Source organism: Dendrobates tinctorius, unplaced genomic scaffold (genome assembly GCF_039654945.1).
Source record: "Dendrobates tinctorius isolate UK_male_01 unplaced genomic scaffold, ASM3965494v1 ptg000315l, whole genome shotgun sequence".
NCBI classification, from domain to species: domain Eukaryota; kingdom Metazoa; phylum Chordata; class Amphibia; order Anura; family Dendrobatidae; genus Dendrobates; species Dendrobates tinctorius.
This window is the reverse complement of record NW_027361982.1, coordinates 4,313,731-4,330,104: the sequence shown is the minus strand read 5'-3', so window position 1 is coordinate 4,330,104 and position 16,374 is coordinate 4,313,731. Positions and strand designations below refer to the sequence as shown.

The window sequence follows — 16,374 nt, the reverse complement described above, 5'->3', positions numbered from 1 at the left end:
CAAATCACAAAGCCCAAGTTCGGCGCCTGCAGCCCAACATCACTGTATACTGATCACAAAACAAAAATCTACAGTGTCAGCAGCAGCCCACCACCAGTAAAGGAGATGACCAGACTAGGGCACGCTAAAAGAAAAGCCCCTCCAGCGGAGAGCAGCCCTATGTTTGCCCAGTCTCTCATACTCCAGAGAGCGCACCTTCACCAGGTCACCGAGTATGGTCTTAGACACATCGTCCACTGGGAGGATTTTCCATTGCGTCAATACTAAGCACAGAGCGTTCCACGTGTGATACCTAACCACTGCGCTAACTAGAAATAAGGTGCAGCGGTCCCGGCCACCAAGGTCTCTGAATGCTCCATAGGCCCATTCTGCATAGGAGAGACCCGCCAGCCGAGACCAGCCAATGGAGGCGCCCACCCTGTTGTACACCTCTGTGTTGAAGAGATAACGAAGCAGGAAGTGGTCCATGCTTTCCAGCAGGGTACTGGGTCGCCCTGCCAGGGCTGTGGGGTACTCGGTACCGGGCCGGTAACTCAGGGGGGAAGGTGTCACAGCAGCGGTGACCCGGTCCGTGGCCCTGGGCGCCCAAGTAAGAAAAGGGGACTTGAATGATGGCATAAAGTTGAATGGTTCGTGACGCCACCTGTGGTGTTTGGCAAGGGAGGTGTTAAGCCGACGCTGCATGCAGATCCTCTGGGACTGATGGTGTAGTGCAGCAATGATGTTATAGCTCCCCACAGGTGAAGCTGTAGTCCCAGGGCAGTGTAGATAAGCGTTGCTGGAATGGTGCAGTGTAGGCACAGGGATGTAGCAGTGCCAGGTGTGTGGCGCAGGAATGAGTGGAGGACACCAGGGCATGTAGTTCCAAAGCTTTACTCACAGTCTGTTGTGCAAACAGGTGCCTGCCTCCGTGCCGTGTCTTCTGGGTCAGGGACTCAGTCAACCTCCAGGCCAGATGGAATTCTCCTTTCCAACACTCCGCCAACATGTGCCTTTCTGAACGTCTCCTCTTATAGCGCCTTTAAATGAAGTACTCCTAGTACTGAGTTACACTGGAGTTCCTCCTGTCCAATGTTTTTATGAACTCTACTTGTACGGCATACAGCTGTAGCCTGCTTCGGGGACTCCTTGCTACTAAGTCCCGGCTCCCTATCCAGTTGCTGTTGTGCCCCCAAGTCTTGTGTGGGAATAAAGCGGTCACTACTTCTATTCCTCCGGTGTCTGCTGCAGGACCATAAGTATCCATACAACCTCGGGGACTGGGCCCCGGCCTTGCGCTAAGAACTTCTAGGAAGGGTTCTCTTCTAACCCGTGTCCTCTGTTCTCTTTTACTCCTCATGTTCCGTACTAATCTTTCTTTCTATGGAAAATCAGTCTTTTAGTCTATGTCGCTCTCTCTTCCTTTCCCGTGCCAGCAGACCCAGGTCACTGGGATCTGCTGCAGCACTTCCATCCATCTATCCCTGTCTCTGGGGATCTTCTCTCTCCACTGAACAACTGACCAACTGACTACTGTCCTAAACTCTTCCCGCTCTCTTTAATGTAAACTAAGCTCCACCCACCACCCAGCACGTTTCGTGTTCCAAGCAGGGAGCCACCAATGGGTGCTTTGCTACACTCCAAGCAGGAAGTCGCCGAAGGTGCTTTGGTACACTACTTTGTGGTGTGGGGTGCAGGTGTTGGAGTGTGTTCAGGAGTCTCCACCTTACCTGGATGGTGGGGCACCACACCTCAGGAGGAGGTGCAGTACCTCTGTGGCGACTGAGCCTCAGGGGCGCCACAGTACCACAATGCTCCTGATGACAGTTTCTGTCCTCAGAGCTCCTACACTTCAGATTGTCCCTTACACACAGTTTCCCATGGAAGCAGCACCAAGTCAAGTCCCAAAACCTTGAGGGGATCCTGATAGAATTCAGAAGATGCAAACCCACCCCAAGATACCGACTTGGGCAATCCTTGATCCTGATCTTCCACATTCCCGGACTCCACCGTCGAATTACCTTCAGAACCAATGTAGCGTAAGCCGGAAGATGTCCATGCGGTGTGAGAAGATCCTTCATTTGCCCTCCTGTCTCCCATTCCTGGAAGAAAGGCTGAAACCATCCCCTACAGGAGAATTCCCACGGATGAGCCCTTTCTTTCCAGAGGTTTGCAATACTGATCTTATTGAAGGTATCCACAAGGAATACCACAGGGTTGACCATACCCAGGAAAAAGAAAAGATTCAATCAGCTCACATGTTGCAGCTTGTGGTGTGTGGGAGCACGGGAACACGTAGTCCAGTGTGTGTTCAATCAAGAGAAAAAAAGGGAGAAATTCCCAGCTTACAAAAGATCGATAATTTATTGTGTAAAAACAAAGTTGACAGAGTTCACATGAATGTCAGAGCGACGCGTTTCAAGCACTAGACCTGTGTTCTTTTTCAAAAAGCTGACCATACCCAACCCTCCTAGTCTCGTACGGTAAGTAACCTCCCTCTTGACCAGGTTCAATCTATTCCCCCATAACAGTTGGAAGAACAAACTGTAGATCCAAATCCAGAGAGACTGCGGCAAGATGCACACACTGCCCAGATAAGTCAGTAAAGGGAGCAGGTAAGTTTTGATCACGTTTACCCTTTCCCTTAGGGTCAAAGACCAACCCTTCCATTGGTTCACCTTCTGAGTGGCGATCTCTAGCCTGTTGTCCAAATATTGTTTGGGGTAATTCCCCTGGCCAAATTCGATGCCAAGGACTTTTGCAGAGAATGGTGTCCGGGAGATCAAAACCAGGATCTCCTCCTCCCAGCCAGAGACTCTCACACTTATCGCGGTTGATCTCAGACCCGGATGCCTCCGAATAGCGATCTACCTCTGACATCAGCCACCCTGCCTCCTCGTGAGAGGAAACAAAAACAGTGACATCATCGGCATACGCCACCACCTTCAGAGTGGCTTTTGGTGCTGCCCGGTCCATCCCGATCCCGGCCATGGGATTGCGTCCACGCTCCACCTTCCTAAGCAGTGGGTCAATCGCAAACACGTACAGCAGCGGGCTTAAGGGACAACCCTGGCGAACACCAGATCCAACTTCAAAAGAGCTGCCAATCCAACCATTCACAAGCGGGAAACTCTCTTCCCCACCGTACAAGGTCTTAAGCAAATCAACAAACCCCCCCCGCAGGCCATACAGTATCTCAGAAGGACAAATCAGAGGTACTCATGATTAACCCGATCAAACGCTTTTGCCTGGTCCAGTGACAGCATGTATCCCTTCCAGTGAACAGCGTTACCCTGCTCCACTGCCTCTTGGGCACAGAGCACAGCACTAAATGTGCTACGGCCTGCAACAGAGCAATGCTGGCCCTCCGAAAGGAGTTGGGGTGCAAATTTCACCAGCTGATTAAACAGCACCTTTGCCAGAACCTTCCTGTCTGCATTGAGAAGCGCTATGGGACACCAATTCTCAATGCAAGATGGGTGGTTACCCTTTCACAAGATGATCAGGGCAGACCTCCTCATTGACTTTGTCAGAGTGCCCGAGGAAAAACACTCTTTGAATACCTCAGTCAACAGGGAAACCAAAGCGTCCTTAAAGGTCTTATAGAACTCAGATGTTAAGCCATCTGGATCGGGCAATTTTTTGGGGGGCAAGCCCTTCAAGCGCCAACTTAACTTCCTCTTCGCTGGTCATCTCTGTCAAAATGTCAAGAGAGGGGTCTACCCCTGGATCGGGGACAGTTTCAGCCAGGAAAGCCGGCATCTCATCCCAATTAAGATCCCTCTTCCCCAAGAGGTGCGAGTAGAAGGATCTGACAACCTCCAGGATCCCTGATCTGGATCGCCTTAGGGACCCCGCAGTGTCAACCAGTCCTGTAACCACTTTACTATTCACTGACATCTTGCAGTTTCTGTAAGGGTTGGGCGAGCGGTACTTCCCTTAATCCCTCTCAAAAACCAAAGATGCATGTCTATCGTACTGACACCTCATAAGCAAAGATTTCACTCTGGTGATCTCCTCGTGGCTACCTCCAGTTGAGACAAGATGCTTGAGTTTCCTCCTCAGACCCTGATACAGGTGGTACCTGCTCAGACTCTTGAGGCTCGAGAGCTAGCCGAAGAATCTCGCCACTCTTTTCTTGAACATCTCCCACAACTCTGACTTACTACTACAAAGATCCAGTAAGGATACCTGGCTCTGAAGAAAATCCTCAAAGGACTGTCTTATCTCCACTTCTTCCAAGAGATTCAAATTGAGCCTCCAAAAGACTCTTCCCATCCAGAGGGTCTCTGTAACATTCAGAGAAAACAAAATTAAACAGTGGTCGGAGAGCTCCACCTCAACAAGACACCGCTGAAGAGATAGGTTTTACTTAAAGGAGGAAGCTATCTATTCTGGACCTACAGTTACCTCTATGATAGGTGAACCACTCGTTGTCTGGGTGTCCCGAATGTGGACATCCACCAGGCGAGCCTCAATAGCTATACTAATAAGGGAGATGCTATCATCAAGTCAGCTTGTCTCTGGAACCTCCTCTATCTCAGGGCCTCGTGACAGTATTGAAGTCCCCTCCAAAGACAACCTGCCGACTTTCAAAAAGGTAGGGCTTGATCCTCATAAAGAGACACTTCCGGTCCCACTTACTGTAGATTGGGGACCATAGATGTTAATGAGCTGGAGCTCTTCTCCCTTCATGAGGACATATAAGATCAGGCATCTCCAATTTCTAACTCAATAACCCGTCGGCATTCCACCAGTGCGGTAAAAAGGACAGCCTTTCATCCCCAGAACCAGCAGAACTGCGACCAGATGCCAATTTCGCCTGTCTTGCAGGGAGCTCGCTGCACGTGGCCTGCGGTTACTTTGCAGGATGCCAGGTGGGGGTTTCTACTGGTCATGATCATCATCATCCACCTGGCTCTCAGGCTGCAGCCCCATCTGCCTTTGCTCTCTGTTATCAGCCATATCTCTGAATCTGTCTTCACTGAGCAGTTTCTTTACATGGTCCTCTTTTTTCTCTAATAAAAGCTTTCCTCATCTCCAGCTCATTAATTTCAAGTTTAAGTCTCTTTACCTCTGCCTGGATTTGGGTCTTCCTGGGTTTGGAGGAACCTGCAGCTTTGGTGCTTGTGCAGTGCAGCTCCTCCCGAAGCCTCCTGATGGTTTTCCTCGCCTCTTCATACTCACAGAGGTGGCTCATGATCTGGGAGCCATAGGTGGACACAGATTCCTTGGGTCTCTGCAACTTTCAACCTTCTTCAGTGAGGTCAGTCTCACCTCCATGAGAACTCCGTTTTCCTCTGGAAGGACCGCCATCTTGCACGCTGCTAGCAGGCTTCTCCTCCGTGTTGGAAGCCTTGCGGCTTCTCTGGGTCTCTGCAGACCCAGGGGGAGTAGGAGCCACTTTGCTGTGACTCCTGGTGGAGCGTCTCACCCCCGTGTCCTCTGATGTGCAGGCCGGTTGCTGGTTTCTCCTGCTCCCCACCGGCCAGGTCCGGGAAACAAGCCTAGGAATTGTCTCCATTGCTCATCACAGAAAAACCCACTCGCTCCCTTGGTAGAAGAGAGCAGGTCCCCGGGTGGAGAGGTGTTGGTTCACTGGAGCTCAGGAGCACACAACAGGATCATAACGACCACACCCACAATTACCAGAATGAGCAACAGCTGAACAGAGCTGCACTCACTATTCTGCTGGTGCAGTCACTGTGTACATACATTACATTATTGATCCTGTATTATACCCCAGAGCTGCAATCACTATTCTGCTGGTGCAGTCACTGTGTACATACTGTAGTGCAGCGGTATTCACACTGTTCAGTGATGAGGCAGTGACTCAGCAAAGTTCAAACCAAAACGTATTTAATGTCCAACTCACAGAAATAAACAGCACACAATATCCTCTGGATCGCAGCTAGGAAACAAACCAAACCACATCCGAGACTGGTTGCCATGGCGACTTTACCGCCATGTACGCTGAGAGGTGCCAGACCCTTTGGCTCTGCTTGCCCCTGTGTTGCCTCACACAGGTGGAGCTCTCTGCAGAGCCTTCAGCTCTGCACACTTGCAAAAACAAACTGACACTCCCAACCCTCTGCTTCAGGGATTTTTAAAAGGAACCTGTGGCTGTAGGCCACATGGAAAACCCGGCCAGGAAGAAAACGGACTGCCCCACTACCATCTTATAGTCGGTTTCAAAAACAAAAGCCCAGAGCAGGTTTTCTTAAATCTGCCTTGGACAAAAAGCTTGCCTAAGACCAAAAAATACTTTTATTTTGAATTGCAATTACAGCTATGCCTGTGACTGTAATGCACTCCCACGGCCTCAATACACCTCTGTGCACATCCTGGGGGGGAACACATAGCGACCCTTGCATATGTCACCGGTCACTGCCTCACAATACATTACATTACTGATCCAGAGCTGCACTCACTATTCTGCTGGTGCATTCACTGTGTTCATATGTTACATTACTGACCCTCTACTGATCCTGAGTTACATCCTGTATTATACTCCAGAGCTGCACTCACTATTCTGTTGGTGCTATCACTGTGTATATACATTACATTACTGATCCTAAGTTACATCCTGTATTATACTCCAGAGCTGCACTCACTATTCTGCTGATGCAGTAACTGTGTGCATACCTTACATTACTGATCCTGTACTGATCCTGAGTTACATCCTGTATTATACCCCAGAGCTGCACTCAATATCCTGCTGATGCAGTCACTGTGTACATACAGTCATGGCCAAAAGTTTAGAGAATGACACAAATATTAATTTTTACAAAGTCTACTGCTTCATTTTTTCTAATGGCAATTTGCATATACTCCAGAATGTTATAAAGAGTGATCAGCTTAACAGCAATTACTTGCAAAGTCAATATTTGCCTAGAAAATTAACTTTATCCCCCAAAACACATTTCAGCATCATTGCAGCCCTGCCTTAAAAGGACCAGCTAACATCGTTTCAGTGATTGCTCCATTAACACAGATGTGGGTGTTGATGAGGACAGGGCTGGAGATCAATCTGTCATGATTAAGTAAGAATGACACCACTGGACACTTTAAAAGGAGGCTGGTGCTTGGCATCATTGTTTCTCTTCTGTTAACCATGGTTATCTCTAAAGAAACACGTGCAGTCATCATTGCACTGCACAAAAATGGCCTAACAGGGAAGAGTATTGCAGCTAGAAAGATTTCACCTCAGTCAACAATCTATCGCATCATCAAGAACTTCAAGGAGAGAGGTTCCCTTGTTGCCAAAAAGGCTCCAGGGCGCCCAAGAAAGACCAGCAAGCGCCAGGACCGTCTCTTAAAAGTGTTTCAGCTGCGGGATCGGGCTACCAGCAGTGCAGAGCTTGCTGAGGAATGCAGCAGGCAGGTGTGAGTCCATCTGCACGCACTGTGAGGAGGAGACTCTTGGAGCAAGGCCTGGTCTCAAGGAGGGCAGCAAAGAAGCCACTTCTCTCCAGAAAAAACATCATGGACAGACTGATATTCTGCAAGAGGCACAGGGAGTGGAGTGCTGAGGACTGGGGTAAAGTCATTTTCTCTGATGAATCCCCTTTTCGATTGTTTGGGACATCTGGAAAACGGCTTATTAGGAGAAGACCAGGTGAGCGCTACCACCAGTCTTGTCTCATGCCAACTGTCAAGCATCCTGAAACTATTCATGTGTGGGGTTGCTTCTCAGCCAAGGGAATGGGCTCTCTCTCAGTCTTGCCTAAAAACACAGCCATGAATAAAGAACGGTACCAGAATGTCCTCCAAGAGCAACTTCTCCCAACCGTCCAAGAGCAGTTTGGCGATCAAGAATGCCTTTTTCAACATGATGGAGCACCTTGCCATAAAGCAAAGGTGATAACTAAATGGCTCAGGGAACAAAACATAGAGATTTTGGGACCATGGCCTGGAGACTCCCCAGATCTTAATCCCATTGAGAACTTGTGGTCAATCATCAAGAGACGGGTGGACAAACAAAAACCTTCAAATTCAGACAAAATAAAAGCATTGATTTTGCAAGAATGGACTGCTATCAGTCAGGATTTGATCCAGAAGTTGATTGAGAGCATGCCAGGGAGAATTGCTGAGGTCCTGAAGAAGAAGGGTCAACACTGCAAATATTGACTTGCTGCATTAACTCATTCTAACTGTCAATATAACCTTTTGCTACTCATAATATGATTGCAATTATATTTCTGTATGTGATAAAAACATCTGACAAACACACATAAAAACCAGAGGGCAGCAGATCATGTGAAAATATAATATTTGTGTCATTCTCTAAACTTTTGGCCATGACTGTACATTACATTACTGATCCTGAGTTACCTCCTGTATTATACTTCAGAGCTGCACTCACTATTTTGCTGGTGCAGTCACTGTGTGCATACATTACGTTACTGATCCTGAGTTACATCCTGTATTATACCCCAGAGCTGCACTCACTATTCTGCTGGTGCAGTTACTGTGTACATACACTCACTGGCCACTTTATTAGGTACACCATGCTAGTAACGGGTTGGACCCCCTTTTGCCTTCAGAACTGCCTCAATTCTTCGTGGCAGAGATTCAACAAGGTGCTGGAAGCATTCCTCAGAGATTTTGGACCATATTGACATGATGGCATCACACAGTTGGCGCAGATTTGTCGGCTGCACATCCCTGATGCGAATCTCCCGTTCCACCACATCCCAAAGATGCTCTATTGGATTGAGATCTGGTGACTGAGGAGGCCATTTGAGTACAGTGAACTCATTGTCATGGTCAAGAAACCAATCTGAGATGATTCGAGCTTTATGACATGGCGCATTATCCTGCTGAAAGTAGCCATCAGATGTTGGGTACATTGTGGTCATAAAGGGATGGACATGGTCAGCAACAATACTCAGGTAGGCTGTGGCGTTGCAGCGATGCTCAATTGGTACCAAGGGGCCCAAAGAGTGCCAAGAAAAAATTCCCCACACCATGACACCACCACCACCAGCCTGAACCGTTGATACAAGGCTGGATGGATCCATGCTTTCATGTTGTTTACGCCAAATTCTGACCCTACCATCCGAATGTCGCAGCAGAAATCGAGACTCATCAGACCAGGCAACGTTTTTCCAATCTTCTACTGTCCAATTTCGATGAGCTTGTGCAAATTGTAGCCTCAGTTTCCTGTTCTTAGCTGAGAGGAGTGGTACCCAGTGTGGTCTTCTGCTGCTGTAGCCCATCTGCCTCAAAGTTCGATGCACTGTGCGTTCAGAGATGCTCTTCTGCCTACCTTGGTTGTAACGGGTGGCAATTTGAGTCACTGTTGCCTTTCTATCAGCTCGAACCAGTATGCCCATTCTCCTCTGACCTCTGGCATCAACAAGGCATTTCCGGCCACAGAACTGCCGCTCACTGGATTTTTTTTCTTTTTCGGACCATTCTCTGTAAACCCTAGAGATGGTTGTGCGTGAAAATCCCAGTAGATCAGCAGTTTCTGAAATACTCAGACCAGCCCTTCTGGCACCAACAATCATGCCACGTTCAAAGGCACTCAAATCACCTTTCTTCCCCATACTGATGCTCGGTTTGAACTGCAGGAGATTGTCTTGACCATGTCTACATGCCTAAATGCACTGAGTTGCCGCCATGTGATTGGCTGATTAGAAATTAAGTCTTAACACACAGTTGGACAGGTGTACCTAATAAAGTGGCCAGTGAGTGTACATTACATTACTGATCCTGAGTTACATCCTGTGTTATACTCCAGAGCTGCACTCACTATTCTGCTGGTGCAGTCACTGTGTACATACATTACATTACTGTAATTCCTTGACTCGACCTGGAGAACCTCTTCGTAGAATGAAGCTCATGCCACAATGATAAATGTAGATGAGTATGACTTACATAGCTGTGTTGAGCCTCTTTTTGGTTGGTGTCTCATGCTTAATAAAGGGGGAGGTCTTTAATTGCCAGGTGGGTGAGTTTTTCCTACGGGGAACCCTTTTAAGAGATGACCCCATGAAGACAAAACTTCTCCATCATAGAGGGTGGTTCCAACTTTTACAAGAGCATCATCCCATCTGGCAGACTCGAGCCGTCAATGGACACCAATTCATGCAATACTAAATGTTCCCTGTAGTGGCCGTGCTAAGCAAATGTCTGGTCGGATCACCGTGATGGCTCCAATCTTAAAGGGTTTGTCTCTGGTTAAGGCTATATTGATCAAGTTGATTATTTTGTGTCAAGTCCTTCAGAGTTGTCCTTAGGACATGTAGATGATTGTTGACCAGAATGGAGATCCCCTTTAAGTCAGATCCCCGGTAGCTACTTGGGAAGAGTTTCTTTATAATGTCCTGTCTTGTATATGAGTTTCAGATTCCTTTTTTTCTGGCTTTGTCTATATTGACTATACCACCCAAAGGATAATAATTATTATATTTAAACCATAATTAGGGTCATAAGTGACGACATCAGAGATTCTTGTTGGGGAAGATGGAAGAAGCCATTGCCTTTATGTGGACAGTTTCCTTTGCACAATCTCACTTGCATCTTGGTGATAAGGAAATGTGAATGTTCCCTACAGCATCTCCACAGGTGAAATAAGGCATTAGACTATCAATAGGTTGTCCTTGTAATGCAGGGATGTGCCGGGTCCTCCAGAATTGCTCTGTGCTCTGGTGAATGGCTGAGGGTCCTTATTAGGGGACCCCTTTATTGACTATTAGCTAATATATAAGAAGCAGAACACATCACGATATCTTCAAGTGATCGGTGGCAGTGTGCACATATTAGTGGACAGAGTAACAATAGTGAAAGAAATTACGAGCATCATTGGAACAGGGCATGGCCGACACGGGTCACCCTTACTCTCCTGAAAGCTTCATGTTCTCCTTGTACCATACATTGTTAATCTGAGATATTTTTCCTTTGTTATATTAACAGAGCAACTCAAGTGGGAAGTTGGTGAGTGTCCCTGCTCTTTTTTTTTCAGGTCCCCTCCACACAGCTCCTCATCAGTTCCAATCGCAAAATATAAAATAGAAAGATGTGTACATTTTTGCAACTATTATGTATCTATCTAAAATGATAAAAAAATAAAATAATTTACCATTAACCCTAACATTTGTGCCTACAGCTCCTATGCAGACTAATTTGTCTCCATGGTTACAGACTGCAAACAAAACTGTGTAGTCTGATGCTTCAGTCACTTATTTGTCTGCAGAGTAAAAAGAGGAGGAAAAAAAGGGTGTGGAGTAACCCATGACAACTTTTGTAGTCTGTAGCCATGAACCCACATAGTTCACCACAGGAGCTGTAGACACCAAACTGTAGATTTTTAATCAAGGCTCTTAACAGAGTTGTTTCACTGTTTATAGATAAAGTATACTTATCATTTAAAGGGGTTGTTCACCATAAAGGTAGCAGAACATTGATGAGACGCAAACTATTGTACATTTTGCAGCCTCGATTATTTTTGGATTATCTAATATGAAGCTGTCCTGGAACCTAGAGTACGACATTGACCAATAAAATCCTCTTGAGATCTCTAGGGCGGTTGCCGCTTATGCTGCGGTGATGTCACCAGTTCTTTGCGAGCTGCGTTATGATTAATTATTCCCACAAATTGTTTACCTCCAATGTGACCTTGTCGATATATTGATCACGTTACACCTCAAGGATCCTACGCAATGTGAGAGTACAATGTCATAAATGAGCCATTAGTCAGTGTGTAGGGCAGACTCGGCAATAATGATCCTAATTCAATCCTTATCTTCATGTTTTATTTTTAGAATGGAGAAAAGTATCCACCAAGAAAGGTAGGAGAATGTCTATAATCCTTTTCTCTGTTTTTCTTCTAATATACATTATTTTTTCCTTTAGTAATCTGCATAACCTTCACTGGCCCGGAAAGCTACTCAGTTACCCAGTTATAGGATCACCCAACGGGGACTGGCCCACCATAGTATAGGAGGATTCTCCGATGCGACAGATTCTCTGTCCATGTTACAACTTCATATGGTCTGTTTAGATGGAGATTTGATCTTTACAACTGTTTCCCTGGTGGCCCTAAAGGCCCCATTAGTTCAATCTTGGCCCAACTTGCTGATCTTGACAGGATTAGCCAACCTTGTAATGTATATGGCAGCCTCCAGACTCTCCCTTGAGGTGTAGAGATTTGGGTCAAGAACTTTATTTCCAGACTCTCTTGTGTTTCCTCCCCTTTCCATTTGATAACTAGAATTGAGCAAAATTACTTTCAGGACCCTGGTTCAGTGACCAGTGGCGTTGGATTAGAGCCCTACAAATCTTCTACCAGTTGGAATCTTTTGATTAGTAAGCTGATGCAGCATCCTATGTTCGCCATACATGGAATAAAGATGTTCGGCTGATTCTGCAAATCAGAAGAGGCACTGGGGATGCCAGGGAGTAGGAGGAGGATCACAGGGCTCAAGTCTGGTGCCAAAGACCAGCGATATGGCCACAGGAGCAGGGTCCTTTATTGAGAACACATGCACACTTGGACAAACCGAGTATGATTGTGTACGGAGGATTAGGTAGACTCATCCAAACAAGTTGACAGCTATCTTGAGAACAAGGGAACCATAAGGGTATGTTCACACTGCGCGTTTTTGCTGCTGTTTTTCTTTGCAGCAAAACCTGATTTCTTAGCAGGAAAGAAGCTGCGGCAAAAACACAGGTTTATTTGCGTTTTTGGTGTGTTTTTTGGTGCGGTTTTGGTGTGTATCTTTGTCCATGCTAATGTCCAGGTCACGCTCGCGCCTTGGCTGATTGGCGCGAGCCGAGGGGTTGTTGCCCCACTGTGCCACAAACCAAACTACTCTGGAAGGGGCGTGACTACGACAGCTACCTCGGTCTTCGCTGGAGCCTCTGATGGTGAGGTCAGGCTTGTGCGGCAGGTAATTGCCGGGTGCCACTCCAGGGTGGTGTCTGGCTGTGGCTGCTGATCCCACTCGGGGACAAGTCACTTGGACAGGTGTGACTGACAGGCAGGCTGAGGCACAGGGCAAGCAGGTATGGCTGAGACACAGGGCAAGCAGGCACGGCTTGGAGACACAGGGCAGGCTGGTACAGATGAGACAGAGCAGGCTGGCACAGCTTAAGACACAGGGCAGGCAGGAGTGGTATATGAAGAAACAGGTAGAGACCTGTTCACACAGCAGGTACCAGTACTGATACAGGCAGGAAGGAGTGGAATATGAAGGAACAGGTTTGGACCTGTTCACACAGGAGGTGCAGGTACAGATACAGGCAGGAAGGAGTGGGATATGAAGGAACAGGTTTGGACCTGCTCACACAGGAGGTGCAGGTATGAATACAGGAAGGAAAGAGTGGAATATGAAGGAACAGGTTTGACCTGTTCACACAGGAGGTGCAGGTATGGATACAGGCAGGGGTGTGGAGCCGCAGGAGTGCGGAGTAGGCAGAGCCGCAGGAGTGCAGAGTAGGCGGAGCCGCAAGGTCTGCGGAGAGAAGCTGCAGCAAGAGGTTCTGCAGCGGCAGCAGGAGCGGAGCAAAGCTGAACCACAAGGTGTGTGGAGAGAAGCTGCAGCAAGAGGTTCTGCAGCAGCAGAGCAAAGCTGAACCACAAGGTCTGTGGAGATAAGCTGCAGCAAGAGGTTCTGCAGCTGCAGAGCAAAGCTGAACCACAAGGTCTGTGGATATAAGCTGCAGCAAGAGGTTCTGCAGCAGCAGGAGCGGAGCAGGCAGAGCTGCAAGGGTGCAGCGGCTCAGACAGAGCTGCAATGGTGCAGAGGCTGAGACAGGGCTGCAATGGTGCAGAGGCTGAGACAGAGCTGCAAGGGTGCAGAGGCTCAGACAGAGCTGCAAGGGTGCAGAGGCTCAGACAGGGAGGACTCAAGGAAATACACAGCAGGGAAGGAAGCCAAAGACAAGGAGACAGTACAAGACAAGGTACAGGGAACAGGAAATACAGCCTCCTGGAGGGCAAAGAATACTAAGCAAGGCTAGGAGTATTTCTCCAGAGAAGGAGATACACAGAACAGGGCCTGGCTTCCTCAGCAGCAAGGAGCTTAACTGAGTTGAGACATTGCACAGGCAATGTTCCAGTGGATGGGGCAGGGTTAAATAGTCCAGGGCTCTAGGTAATTAGTCAGTGACCCATTAGCCAGGTGCACCCTGACTGCATAAGAACCAGAGAGTTCTGGTGCCGCCCCCCTATACACACATAGCCAGGAAGCATGCAGGAGAGCAGAGGCACAGAACACAGGGCTGGCAGCAGACAGAATTCACAGCATGGCTTGAAGCTGTAAGTTGGTGTGCGGGGGATGGGAGGCCATGTAGTGATGCCAGCAGGGTTGTTACAGTCCATGATTTTTCTGCAGAAAAAACACTGCAAATAATGACACCTACATTTTTGCTGCATTTTTTCAGCGTTTATTCAACACCCATTCAAGCCAATGGGTGAAAAACGCTGCAAAAATGCTGAAAGAAGTGACATGCTTTATGTCCAAAAAAGCACAAAATCCTGTTGACAAAAAAAACAATGTGTGTGCATGAGATTTCTGAAATCTCATAGGCTTTGCTGGTACTGTAAAAAGCAGCTGAAAATCAGCATTAAAAACGCAGTAAAAAAACACAGCAAAAATGCCCAGAGTGAACATTCCCTAAATGTTTTTTCCTTTTGAAGGGAGGGACAGGGCCGGCATGCTGTGGGCTGGAACTGAGCACTGAAACCCCTCTTCTAAACAAGAGTCTGTCAGGTGTAGGATGTTGTGCTGTGGAGTTTGTGCTGTACTCACTGTGCCTTCAGGAATACCTTCTACCTCCCCGTCCATGGGATCGGGTCTGGTTGTAGCTTCAGACAAGACAGGAGACCTTGGGTCAGGGTTAACAGGTTCAGCTTAACTATGGAATTCGGTTATACACGGCTGCAGCATACAGAATAAGACATAATCCCATTGTAATGATGTTTCCTTTGTTTCCTGGCCTGCCAGCCTTCGTCTCCTTTCTGTACGACTTGTTCCTATCCCAACTGTCCTAGCCAGGCCTAGGGACTCTCCTTCTTGCTTAACAGCTTCCCTGAGGGCCACCATCTTTTCTTTTCTCCTTTACCCGGCCGACATCTTCCTCACAAGGTGAACAGGGATAAGGATCTCAGTACCCCTTCAGGACCTCAAACCCAAGACTGTCCCGGCATCCAGACAAATCTTAGAATGTGTCCTCATGTTGTGTGGAAACCTGAACAGACAGCGCCAGTTCAGCTCTGCCTCTTCTTGCACCTGCTACACTGTCTTGTCCAGCTTTACTTTCCACTCCACTCTCCTCACTGACTGGACTCCACTCTGAACTTGTAATTGTACTGAGTCCTAGACTCTAACTCCCACTCACCTGGAAAAATCTTTTCTAGAATAACTGGCCTAACACCTCCCCAACTGTGGGCTAATCCCAACTCTATTAACTATCTAATACCTAGTTTAGTCCAAGCTATATAACTGGCTGAAGGCTCTGGTGTGGTTCCCCTAGTGGACAGACCTCCCACATTCATAGGGATGGCCTTAGGCAAAGCTTATAGGAGAATCGAACACACGCTGGCCAATGGAATATGATAAAACCCTTTTTATCACACATATAAATATTCACATATCAAAATCAGTACATAAAACCACAAACAACATCATAACAATCCCCTCTTTGCCACAACATCTTCATCAACCCAGCCTTATCCCTACACTATCTCAGTCATTCATACCTGGCACAGGTACAGTGGGTACGGAAAGTATTCAGACCCCTTTAAATTTTTCACTCTTTGTTTCATTGCAGCCATTTGGTAAATTCAAAAAAGTTCATTTTTTTCTCATTAATGTACACTCTGCACCCCATCTTGACTGAAAACAACAGAAATGTAGACATTTTTGCAAATTTATTAAAAAATAAAAGCTGAAATCTCACATAGTCATAAGTATTCAGACCCTCTTCTCAGTATTGAGTAGAAGCACCCTTTTGAGCTAGTACAGCCATGAATCTTCTTGGGAATGATGCAACAAGTTTTTCACACCTGGATTTGGGGATCCTCTGCCATTCTTCCTTGCAGATCCTCTCCAGTTCCATCAGGTTGGATGGTGAAAGTTGGTGGATAGCCATTTTCAGGTCTCTCCAGAGATGCTCAATTGGGTTTAGGTCAGGACTCTGGCTGAGCCAGTCAAGAATGGTCACAGTGTGGTTCCGAAGGCACTTCTTTGTTGTTTTAGCTGAGCGCTTTGGGTCATTGTCTTGTTGGAAGGTGAGGATTTCATCCAGGATATCTCGGTACTTGGCTGCATTCATGTTTCCTTCAATTGCAACCAGTCGTCCTGTCCCAGCAGCTGAAAAACACCCCCATAACATGATGCTGCCACCACCATGTTTCACTGTTGGGGTTGTATTGGGCAGGTG

The 16,374-nt window shown here is 47.3% G+C and overlaps 1 protein-coding gene across 1 annotated transcript in view; it reads left to right on the top strand.

The window, feature by feature from the left end:
- The window catches only part of LOC141073832 (butyrophilin subfamily 1 member A1-like), a 79,097-nt gene that overhangs the window by 58,931 nt on the left and 3,792 nt on the right, over positions 1–16,374 (top strand). Inside the window, exons 6-7 of the mRNA XM_073561298.1 lie at positions 10,903–10,923; positions 11,751–11,777. Coding sequence (XP_073417399.1) covers positions 10,903–10,923; positions 11,751–11,777 — 48 coding nt within the window. The remainder of the gene's footprint in view (positions 1–10,902; positions 10,924–11,750; positions 11,778–16,374) is intronic.